The sequence below is a fragment of the Arachis ipaensis genome, chromosome B4 (genome assembly GCF_059453495.1).
Source record: "Arachis ipaensis isolate K30076 ecotype BB chromosome B4, ASM5945349v1, whole genome shotgun sequence".
In the NCBI taxonomy this organism is placed as follows: domain Eukaryota; kingdom Viridiplantae; phylum Streptophyta; class Magnoliopsida; order Fabales; family Fabaceae; genus Arachis; species Arachis ipaensis.
Window position 1 is genome coordinate 133,153,981 of NC_142439.1, and position 12,886 is coordinate 133,166,866.

The following is a 12,886-nucleotide window of genomic DNA, read 5'->3' on the forward strand; positions in this document are numbered from 1 at the left end:
GAAAGTGGAGTCCGGAGTGCCTGGGTCATCGTCAGGTCTGTGATTGCCTATGAGGAGCTCCTTGAGGTATTTGAAACGGCGTTGGTTGCGGCGCTCTCGGAGCTTTGCTTTCTTTTCTTGTTGGTCCAACCGCTTCAGTATTTGATGCAGTAGCTGACTAGTAGATGGTGGAGGAACTGCAGCATCCTCGGTGGACTGGCTGGTAGTGGCAAGTGGTGGCCTAAGACATCTCCCATTGGGGACGTACTGATCGTCCCGTGGAAGTATGGCTTTGGTGTTTCCAGCTTTGTAGGGGGCTCCGGCTGCTGAGATAAGATCAGAGACCAAGGCGGGGAAAGGTAGGTTGCCCGCGATCTGCACATATTCCATAGCATTCCAGATATGTCTTGGTAAATTAAGAGGCTGGTCTATGAGGATGCACCATAGTAGAACGGCCATGTCTGCCGTGAAGGAGGACTCATGAGTACTCGGGAAGACGTAATGGGACATAATCTGTGCCCATACGTGAGCTTCTAAGGTTAGTGCGGAAGCCGAGATTCCCTTAGGACGGGAACGATGGTATCCGAAGATCCATTTGCTGCCAGGTTGAGCGATAACTCTGAGAACAGCGTCCCAATCAAAGGTGTACGCCTGGCGTTTGATGGCGGCTTTCTGAAAAGCGTCCAATTCTTCTGGAGCAGGGGGGAGATCTAAGGCTTGCTGAATGGCCTCTTCTGTAATGGGGACTTGCTTCTGGCATAAATAAATGGACTGCAGAGTCGGTAGGTGGAAGTTGGAGTAGAACTCAACAACCCAAGAAAGATTAACCTGTCGTGGCTGTCTCTGTAAAAATCCCCAATGTCTTTGTGCAATTTGTGGCTCAACAAATTCAACAATACGAGGTAGAAGGATAAGAAGGTGTTCATTGTTGTAATTTCGAGCTGCCAGAATAGGAAACATCTGCTCACAGTAGCGATTTGGGAATCGTGCAGTGTCCTTGGCTGGGAAAGTGATGAGCGGATATTTTATACGCTTTTTGGGGGTAATTTCATGTAGATTTTAGAGTATTTTAATTAGTTTTTAGTATATTTTTATTAGTTTTTAGGAAAAATTCATATTTCTGGACTTTACTATGAGTTTGTGTGTTTTTCTGTGATTTCAGGTATTTTCTGACTAAAATTGAGGGAGCTGAGCAAAGATTTGATTCAGGCTGAAAAAGGACTGCTGATGCTGTTGGATTCTGACCTCTCTGCACTCGAAATGGATTTTCTGGAGCTACAGAACTTCAATTGGCGCGCTTCCAATTGCGTTGGAAAGTAGACATCCAAGGCTTTCCAGCAATATATAATAGTTTATACTTTGCTTACGGATAGATGACGTAAACTGGCGTTCAACGCCAGTTCCATGTTGCAGTCTGGCGTCCAGCGCCAGAAACAAGTTACAAGTTGGAGTTCAACGCCAGAAAAGGATCCAAAGCTGGCGTTGAACGCCCAAAACAGCCTTATGCACGTGATTAGCTTAAGTCTCAGCCCCAGCACACACCAAGTGGGCCCCAGAAGTGGATCTCTGCACTATCCATCTTAGTTTACTCATTTTCTGTAAACCTAGTTTACTAGTTTAGTATTTAAACAACTTTTAGAGACTTATTCTGGATCTCATCTCATTTTTAGATCTAAACTTTGTATTTTGACGGCATGAGTCTCTAAACCCCATTGTTGGGGGTGAGGAGCTCTACTGTGTCTCGATGAATTAATGCAAGTATTTCTGTTTTCCATTCAAACGCGCTTGTTCCTATCTAAGATGTTCATTCGCGCTTCAATGTGACGAAGGTGATGATCTATGACACTCATCACCATTCTCAACCTATGAACGTGTGCCTGACAACCACCTCCGTTCTATATTCGATTGAATGAGTATCTCTTAGATCTCTTAATCAGGATCTTCGTGGTATAAGCTAGAATTGATGGCGGCATTCATGAGAATCCGGAAAGTCTAAACCTTGTCTGTGGTATTCCGAGTAGGATTCAATGATTGAATGACTGTGACGAGCTTCAAACTCGCGAGTGCTGGGCGTAGTAACAGACGCAAAAGGACGAAGAATCCTATTCCAGTATGAACGAGAACCGACAGATGATTAGCCGTGCGGTGACAGCGCATTTGGATTATTTTCACTGAGAGGACGGATGGTAGCCATTGACGACGGTGATCCACCAACACACAGCTTGCCATAGGAGGACGTGCGTGCGTGAACAAGAAGACAGAGGAAAGCAGAGATTCAGAAGACAAAGCATCTCCAAAACTTCAACATATTCTCCATTACTGCATACCAGTATAATTTGTGTTCTGCCCTTTTACTTTTTACAATTCAAACTAAAAATTATTATTGATATTATATCCTGACTGAGATTTACAAGATAAACATAGATTGCTTCAAACCAACAATCTCCGTGGGATTCGACCCTTACTCACGTAAGGTATTACTTGGACGACCCAGTGCACTTGCTGGTTAGTTGTGCGAAGTTGTAAGAGAGTAATATGTAACAATTTCGTGCACCAAGTTTTTGGCGCCGTTGCTGGGGATTGTTCGAGTTTGAATAACTAAAGTTTATTTTGTTGCTTAGATTAGGAAATTTTTCTTTTTGGTTTAGAGTCTTTTATTATTATTTTTGGTTGAAATTTTCTTTTTAAAATTCTTATTTTTTCTTTTAAAAATTTTTTCGAAAATTTTATTTTTTAGTTTTTCTGTTTGAGTTTAGTTTCACATTTTAAGTTTGGTGTCAATTGCATGCTGCTAATTTCCTTTAAATTTTCGAAAATTGTGTTCATTGTTCGTTCTTAATCTCCAAGTTGTTCTTTTTAATTTTCTTGTTTGATCTTTAGTTTTTCTTGTTCTGTTTCTTTTCTTGTTTTTCTTGTGCTTTTTCAAAACATTAGCTTTCAAAATTTTAATCTTAATTATAAAAAAAAAATTCTACTTCTTCAAAACAAGTGTTACATTTACTGCCCATTGGTTAGAGCGTTGGTCTATGTTCTTGGTCATTGGGTATCTTCTTTCAGAAATCTTTTTCTTTCAAAATAATTTTTCTTTAATTAAAACCTTGTGCCAAACTCTAAGTTGGTGTTTTCTTGTCAAATCCTTTTATAATTTTCAAAAATTTTAATTTGGTTTTCTAAAAATTTTAAGTTTGGTGTTCTTTCTTCATGTTCTTGTTGTTCTTGTGAGTCTTCAAAGTGTTCTTGAGTTTTCCTTGTGTTTTGATCTTAAAATTTTTAAGTTTGGTGTTCCTTGGTGTTTTCCCTCCAAAATTTTCGAAGACAAGGAGTATTAGATCTAAAAATTTTAAATCTTGTGCTATTTTATTATTTTTCTCTTTCCTCTTTAAATTCAAATATATATTTTCTCTCTATTTTAAAGAAAACTTTCGAATTTTACTTTTAAAATTCAGATTTTTATTTCAAAATTTAAAATCTTTTTCAAAAATCATATTCAAAAATTTTTCAAATCTTCTTAATTAAGTAATTATTTTAGTTTTAAAATATTTTTATTTTATTATTAATTTTCGAAACTGACATTTTATTTGTAGTTATTTTATTTTATTTAAATTGTTCTTTTTCTATAAAACAAAATAAATAAAAATAAATCCAAGTCATCTCCCTTTATCCATCATGGACATAAGTGGAAATGAACGGTCCATGAGGACTCTGGGGTCATATGCTAACCCCACTACTGCTTCATACGGGAGTAGTATCTGTATACCCTATATTGGAGTCAGTAGCTTTGAGTTGAACCCTCAGCTCATTATCATGGTGCAGCAAAGTTACCAGTATTCCGGTCTTCCACAGGAAGAACCTACAGAGTTTCTGGTACAGTTCTTACAAATTGCTGACACAGTACATGATAAGGAGGTAGATCAGGATGTATATAGATTATTACTGTTTCCATTTGCTGTAAAAGATCAAGCTAAGAGGTGGTTAAATAACCAACCTAAGGACAGCATAAAGACATGGAAACAGCTGTCAGAAAAATTCCTGAATCATTATTTTCCTCCAAAACGGATGACACAGCTAAGGCTGAACATCCAAGGCTTTAAACAAGGAGATAATGAATCCCTTTATGATGCCTGGGAGAGATACAGAGAGATGCTAAGAAAATGCCCCTCTGAAATGTTTTCAGAGTGGGTTCAATTAGACATCTTTTATTATGGGCTCACTGAAAGAGCTCAGATCTCTCTAGATCACTCAGCAGGTGGATCTATCCACATAAGAAAGACAATTGAAGAAGCTCAAGAGCTCATTGATACAGTTGCTAGAAATCAGCACCTGTACTTAAGTAGTGAATCTTCAATGAAAGAAGAAGCTAAAACAGTAACTGCTGAACTCAGTCCTATTGAACAAGCTACTGAATTCAATCAACAATTGGATTTTCTAACAAAACAGTTTGCTGAATTCAAGGAGATGCTATTAGACACTAAAAAGGACAATAAAAACATGGAGGCACAATTAAATCAGACAAGACAACAGTTATCAAAACAGATAACAGAAGAGTGCCAAGCAGTTCAACTAAGGAGTGGGAAAACACTAAATACCTCACTTCAAGGTAGCAGGAAAACAAGAGATGAGCAGCTTACCCAAATTCCATCTGAGGACAGTAAAAGCCCGGAAAGGAATGATTCTGGCGTTCAAACATCAGAAAATGGGTGGAGAGCTGACGTTGAACGCCCAACCCATGTCCAGTCCTGGCGTTCAACGCCAGAAACAAGTAAGGGGTGGGTGTTGAACGCCTAAAATGGATCCAGTTCTGGCGTTCAGACGCCGGTAACAGGTAAGGAGTTGGCGTCTAACGCCACTCCAACTTCCACCCCTGACAGTCAATTGCCAGTGGGAGATCAGACACATACAAGTGCTGATAGCAATTCCTCTAAAAAGGCTTCTCAAACCACATCTGTAGGCAATAAATCTACAGCAACCAAGGTTGAGGAATACAAAGCCAAAATTCCTTATCCTCAGAAACTCCACCAAGCGGAACAAGATAAGAAATTTGCCCGCTTTGCAGACTATCTCAGGACTCTTGAAATAAAGATTCCATTTGCAGAGGCACTGGAGCAAATACCTTCTTATGCTAAGTTCATGAAAGAAATCTTAAGTCATAAGAAAGATTGGAGGGAGACTGAAAAAGTTTACCTCACTGAAGAATGCAGTGCAGTCATTCTGAAAAGCTTACCAGAGAAGCTTAAAGATCCCGGAAGCTTCATGATACCATGCACATTAGAGGGTACTTGTACCAAGAAAGCTCTATGTGATCTTGGGGCAAGTATCAACCTAATACCTGCATCTACTATCAGAAAGCTTGGTTTGACCGAAGAAGTCAAACCAACCCGGATATGTCTCCAACTTGCTGATGGCTCCATTAAATACCCATCAGGCGTGATTGAAGACATGATTGTCAAGGTTGGGCCATTTACCTTTCCCACTAACTTTGTGGTTCTGGAAATGGAGGAGCACAAGAGTGCAACTCTCATTCTAGGAAGACCTTTCCTAGCAACTGGACGAACCCTCATTGACGTCCAAAAAGGGGAATTAACCCTGAGAGTCAATGAGGACGAGTTTAAGTTGAATGTTGCCAAAGCCATGCAGCATACAGACACCTCAGACGACTGCATGAGCATTGATATTATTGACTCTATGGTGGAAGAGGTCAATATGACTGAGAGTCTCGAATCAGAGCTAGAGGATATCTTTAAAGATGTTCAGCCTGATCTGGAGGAACCAGAGGAAATAAAAGAACCTCTGAAAACTCCTCAGGAAGAGGAGAAACCTCATAAACCCGAGCTCAAACCACTACCACCATCCCTGAAATATGCATTTCTGGGAGAAGGTGACACTTTTCCTGTAATCATAAGCTCTGCTTTAGAGCCACAGGAAGAGGAAGCGCTACTACAAGTGCTAAGGACACACAGGACAGCTCTTGGGTGGTCCATAAGTGATCTTAAGGCCATTAGCTCAGCCAGATGCATGCACAAGATCCTATTGGAGGATGATGCTAAGCCAGTGGTTCAACCACAGAGGCGGCTAAATCCCGCCATGAAGGAGGTGGTGCAGAAAGAGGTCACTAAGTTACTAGAGGCTGGGATTATCTATCCTATTTCTGATAGCTCCTGGGTGAGCCCTGTCCATGTTGTCCCTAAGAAGGGAGGAATGATAGTGGTTCATAATGAAAAGAATGAACTGGTTCCCACAAGAACAGTTATAGGGTGGCGTATGTGTATTGACTACAGAAGGCTCAATACAGCCACCAGGAAGGATCATTTTCCTTTACCATTCATAGACCAGATGCTAGAGAGACTAGCCGGTCATGAATATTACTGCTTTTTGGATGGCTATTCAGGTTACAACCAAATTGCAGTAGATCCACAGGACCAAGAGAAAATAGCATTCACATGTCCTTCTGGAGTATTTGCCTACAGAAGGATGCCTTTTGGTCTATGTAATGCACCTGCAACCTTTCAGAGGTGCATGCTCTCTATCTTCTCTGATATGGTAGAGAAGTTTCTGGAAGTCTTCATGGATGACTTTTCAGTATTTGGTAGGGGTGTTCATGGTTTGGTTAATCTAAAAGCCAAACTAGTTTTTTGGTTAACCAAAAATATAGTATTGGTTAATTAACCAAATTGGTTTTATATTATAAAATCGGTTATTAACCGGTTAGTAAAATTTAAAACTGGTTTTTAACCGGTTATTAAAATAAAAACCGGTTTTAAAAAATTAACCGGTTTTTATATAGAAAAAATCGGTTTTATATCAGAAAAGTGGTTTTTATATTAAAAAATCGGTTTTTATATCAAAAAACTGGTTTTTACACTAAAAAACCGGTTTTTAAACTAAAAAATTGGTTTTTAAACCAAAAAATTAGTTTTTACACCCAAAAACCAATTTTTACACAAAAATTAATATTTTTACATACAAAAACCCAAATTTTTTACCTTTTTTCTTTTAAATTGATTTTTTTAATCTAAAAATTAATTTTTTTTCTTTCCAAATAATACAAGTAACATCAATCCGAGAAATATCAACAAAATAAGTTAAAATTTGACTTAAATCCATGATGTTAAAAATTGGATTGAATTGACCGGTTTAATTAGTTTAATAAAAAATCGATTATCTGGTTAGAACAGTTTAATTCAAAAAATCGATTGTTAAAATATAGTCAAAAGATGGCTAGATCTCACAAAGAAAAAGAAAAAAATATATAGTCAAAAGTCCACAAAGCATAAAGAAATATAGAATACATTTAGCCAAATTCTTTATCTACATCTTTTAAACTGAGAAAGTAGAATCGAAAAAAGGGCTAAAAACTAGAAGAAAACATGTTTAAAATCTAAAACTTGAGCACAAACAAAAGCATAGACATGGTCATGTATGCTTGACATGGTAAATTGGAATCTATGCTTGACATGGTAAATTTTGTCAAGGAAATTGAACTAACACTTTACCACCTGACATGTATGTTACATCACAGTGATCACAAAAACGACTCACAAAACTTATCATTCTCCAATGTCCTTGAGCATCAATCGACAATAAAATGTCAACCTCAATAATAATTACTTTTCTAAACTTTTGGTGGCAATACTTATCACATACACCAAGAGCAAAGAAGGTATAAGGCACATTAGGATCAAACCCTTCATTCCCAATGGCACTTCAAAAGGCCTCTTCAACAATGAAAATTTTCTCCTAAGCCAAAGAAACGATGCAAATTCCAACCGCAAAAAATGACATTGCAACTGCTATAATTGTTGACACCAATATCCCCATCCAAGGAGTATAGAATTTCTTTGATCTATCACCAAACATAAACATAAACATAAACAAGTCTAATCATATATGGAAAAGCAAGTCTAATCTCTTTACCACCTAAGTGTTTAGAATAATTAAAGAAAACAAACAATCAAGACTTTCTAGTCATCCTCAAGTGCAATTGAACCTGGACCCACTGAACAAGTAATGTCCTCTGATAAAATCAAATCTGCACACAAAAAAAACTATAATTATAACTTTTAAAAAATTATAATTATAAGTTAAACTAAAACATTTTCTAAGTAAATCATATGATATATTTAAGAAACATTTAATATTCAATTTACCTTGCTCGACCTTTTCAAGCTCTTCAAAATTCTCAGGTGCAAGAGAAGAGAAAAAGTCTCCTTTAAGCCAATCTTCGATACATACAAGGGCTTCTACCATCTTAGGAGTCAATGAGCTACGATATTGATCGATGATTCTTCCCCCCATACTAAAAGCAGACTCGGAAGCTACTGTTGAAACTGGTATAGCCAATATGTCCCGTGCCATATTTGCTAGGACGGAAAACCGATTCGAGTTAACCTTCCACCATCCAAGAATATCCAAAGGCTTATCATCTGGCTCACAGTCTTCATTCAAATAACGATCAAGCTCAGATTTAAGATTGGATTTGCGACCGGTTGATCGGCGATATAACCCCATATCATAAATGTCTTTGGCTTTATCACTTGGACTCGGTTGGGAGAGGGTATCATCTTGGTTTCCTTCATCTGCACCTTGATATAAATTATAAAGTGAATGAAGACAAGAAGACAACTTTGTCTTCAATTCACCACCAACTTCTGCACCAAAAGAATTAACTAGGCACCACTCAACATAATCCAACTTATGGCAAGGATCTAGAACTACGGCAATTAACAACAACATGTTAATAGTTTTTGCATTTCCCCAATACTTGTTGTATTTTACTTTCATCTTACTTGCCATAAGACTTATGCTCAAATCATCATCATCACGATATTGTTGAATCCTCCTTCCAAGAGCAAACACTTCTTTCATGTATAAGTTACTAGTGACATAAGAGGATCCAGAGATGCGAAGTGTAGCATCGTAAAACATCTCTAAAAATGGTAAGACGGACTTAGCATAATCCCAATCTTGAATTGAAGGTACCCCTCTTCCCTTGTTTAATTCTTCAACAAATTTTTTGTCTTGCATCTCTAATAGCTCAAATGCCTTCTGATGCTTTAAAGCTGCTACTAACATTAAGTATGTAGAGTTCCATCGCGTTTCAACATCTATGCAAACAAGACTCTTATGTGGAATATTCTCTTGTGCAATACATGCCTTGAACCTAGCTAATCTTGAATTTGAGGATCTAACATACTTCACATCATCCCAAATTTTGGCGACCGAATCATCAATCTCCTTCAATCCATCCTTCACAATCAGGTTTAAAATATGCGCACAACACCGCATATGGAGATACTCCCCATTCAAAACTGAACTCTTCCAAGAAATCAGCCTTTTTTTTAAATACATAACTTCTACATCGTTGGACGATGCATTTTCAACTGTCAAACTCAAGATCTTGTTCAACTTCCAGCTATTCAAGCAAGCTTCAACATTTTGAGCCATAATCTCTCCCGTGTGGCCGGTGACTTGGCAAAAATTTAGTATTTTCTTTTGCAACTTCCAGTCCACATCAATGAAATGAACTGTCAAACACATATACGCCATATTCTGACACGAACTCCAGTTATCAGTTGTAAGACAAACTCTTCCTCCATATTTGGAAAAGTATTTTCGAAGTTGAACCTTCTTTGTTTCATAGAACATCAAGATGTCACGTGCCAATGTAATACGTGAAAGAGTGTTGAATCCTGGTTGCAGAGCCGCCGAATATTCTTTGAAACCTTGACTTTCTACAAATCGAAAAGGAAGCTCCTCGCGAATAAACATTGATATCAATTTTTTCCGGGCATATTCTGCATCAAACCTACCCACTTGTGCTCTGGGCTAGGCGATGTGCCTGTTTTCTGTCGTTTGCCTCTATCTGAACTGGGATTGCTTATGCAAATCTTTAAATGTGATCTCATTGCACTTGTTCCATTCCCGCACTTGATCACTTTCAAACAGTGTTGACATTGAGCCTTATTTTCATCATCAGATGTTCTCTTGAAGTGGTCTCAAACTGTTGATCGATTTTTGCGCTCAGATGATGTGGTTGGGAGAGGAGGTAATGTAGAAGCCGAATGCTCTGCAGACTCTGACATGGGAACATCACGATCAGCTACCTCATTCTGAATAAGAAGCCATAAAATCTAATTATTAAATACTTCAACAAAGCAAAGTTATCAAGCACAAAGCCAAGTTCAAACAATATATACATATACTTTGAAACTGATTCCAGGGGTGTTCAAAATGTTGATGTTCACAAACAAGTACAAACAAGCTCAATTCAAAGTGCAAAAGGTGATTGAAGCTACACATATATATCAATTAAAGTTTCTGAATAAGTTATATCAATTGGAAACTACACATATATACCAATTCAGAAACTTATAACAATTTAAAGCTACAACAGGATTACTGATTATCATAGCTTTCATAACATCAAATCAAACACTTCAAACCACAAGCTACAAAGGACAACTGAATCCAGGTACATAGTAATTTTTAATATATCTTGTATTTGTGATGATGATCATCATCATTAGGTTCATGAGGGAGCGCGCAGAAAGTACAGTATCATTGAATCAATAAGAAATTGTGAATACTATTGTTTATAACCAATATACAACGCAACAAATTGTGAATACTAACAATAATAAGAAGAAATTAAGAAAGCATGTGAAGCTATCCAGGGATGCATATGTAATTGGTAACTAAGTACAATTATATATAACAGCTAAGAGTGCCATATTAGCACATTTAAATTATACGTGTCAGTAGCAAATAATGTTCATCACCAAATAGAAGATGGGACCTAATATAAATTAGCTAGAGTGTGTAGCTTACTAAACTAGATGGAAAAGGCAGCATATAAATTAATGACTCTTGGATTGTAGTTGAAACTGGATTAGTTAAATTTTAATTAAAAATCACTTATTGCCATTGTTGTAAAATGCATGGTGTCTCGGATTGTGCTTGACCTCTTAGCTAAGGTGGCCGTACTTATGGTAACAGCTTCATAGTTCATACACAAGTTCCTTGGTACAACTGTAATAATAAGAGATCTTTTGTTATGTGCCTATATTTGACTCAAATGGTCAATGTCTAACAAAATTAACAGTTAAAGTTAAAGACCTTTTGTTATGTGCCTGTCCACTCTCTATCTACCATATATACCTACCCACCAATCACTGTTTTAATTAATTCATCTAATGTTAGATCAAGGACTCAATTAATATCCTGCCTTTATTCTCCTGAAGCACTGGAATTTCATAAAAGAGCTAAATCCTCACATTTTGTCGAATAGTTTTCCTACAATATTTGAATCTGGCAGGAACCTGTACTTCAAGTTAGAAATCTCTAAGTAGAATTTGGTACTAAACAACAAATTTCTATCAGTTCATTCTGTTTCCATTCCTACGTCACTCATCCTACAACCATATACCAAAATATTTCTCAACAAAACTAGCATATAACAATGATTCTCAGTCCAACTTACACGCTGCAAAGTGCAAACTCATAGCTATAAGCATTGCATATAACAATGTAAAACAAGAATGCAGGACCAAAATCAAAGGAGATGAACAAAAATCCATATTATTTCTTCAACAAAAATCAGAACAAAGAAGCCGGAAACATGTATAAGATAAGTTAGTTTTCTTCAACTAAATAATGATTTTTCATATGATTGACAAATTAAATAAAACAAAATAAAAGCTTGATCACAGAAAAATAGGAACATATGCACTTGAATTGCCAAAGCCATTTACATAACCAGAATTCAAAAACTAAATGTGAACAATTCTCCATTCAATTCATACAAATTAATTAAGTCTTGACCAAACAAAAAGTGAACCACAGTGAAGAAGAAACTTACAGCAGTATCCATTGAAATGAAGAGTTCAATACTGAGAGATTTAAAATCTGCACATTTTCAATCCATTAAAATGAAGAAGTCAGAACTCAGAACTCAGAAGTATACTAACGAAGAAACATAACAGAACAAATCAACAAAATAGAAAAAACCCAGATAACAAATCCAACTCAGAACTCAGAACCAAGGGCAAGGAGGAGGCTTACCACAACTGATGAGCTCCGGCGAGCTACCGACGAAAGAAGAAGAGAGATACTTAGGCGAATCAAAGTGAAGACAGAGTCGCGAATGGGAGGTCGAGGCAGAGAGACAGAGTTGCGAATCCAGGTAGAGGTAGAGGTAGAGGTCCAACGAATCATCGGCGAGCTCCGGCGAGAGGCGGAGGAGAAGAACTGTTGACGGCGGCGAACTGGAGAAGAGTGAATTGGGTTTTGTCGAACTCTGGAAGTGCGAATTTCAATTTAGGTTTTGATTTAGGTTTTAATTTTATTTTGGTTTTGGTTTTGGTTAACCGGTTAAAAACCGGTTTTTTTAAATTTGGTTTTGGTTAACCAATTTCAAAATATATGGATATGGTTTTTAAAATTGTTTTATTAAACTGGTTAACCAAAATGTGGTTGTAGTTTTTTAACCGGTTAACCATATTTTGGTTATTTTTTGAACACCCCTAGTATTTGGAGACTCATTCAGCTCCTGCCTTAACCATTTAGCACTTGTTCTGAAAAGATGCCAAGAGACCAACCTAGTTTTAAACTGGGAAAAATGTCACTTTATGGTGACTGAAGGGATTGTCCTTGGGCATAAAATTTCAAACAAGGGAATAGAGGTGGATCAAGCTAAAGTTGAAGTAATTGAAAAATTACCACCACCTGCCAATGCTAAGGCAATCAGAAGCTTTCTGGGGCATGCAGGATTCTATAGGAGGTTTATAAAGGATTTTTCAAAAATTGCAAAACCTCTGAGCAATCTGCTAGCTGCTGACACGCCATTTATGTTTGACACAGAGTGTCTGCAGGCGTTTGAGACCCTGAAAGCTAAGCTAGTCACAGCATCAGT

The 12,886-nt window shown here is 37.3% G+C and overlaps 1 protein-coding gene and 1 pseudogene across 1 annotated transcript; one reads left to right on the plus strand and one right to left on the minus strand.

Moving 5' to 3' along the window:
* Positions 1–555: 555 nt before the first annotated feature.
* Positions 556–6,587, plus strand: LOC148569284 (uncharacterized). Its single transcript, XM_088483568.1, has 3 exons — positions 556–584; positions 4,776–6,207; positions 6,567–6,587. Exons 1-3 carry the CDS (start codon positions 556–558, stop codon positions 6,585–6,587), a joined length of 1,482 nt encoding a protein of 493 aa, XP_088339694.1.
* Positions 6,588–9,971: 3,384 nt separating this feature from the next.
* The window catches only part of LOC148569285 (uncharacterized), a 36,936-nt pseudogene continuing 34,021 nt past the window's right edge, over positions 9,972–12,886 (minus strand).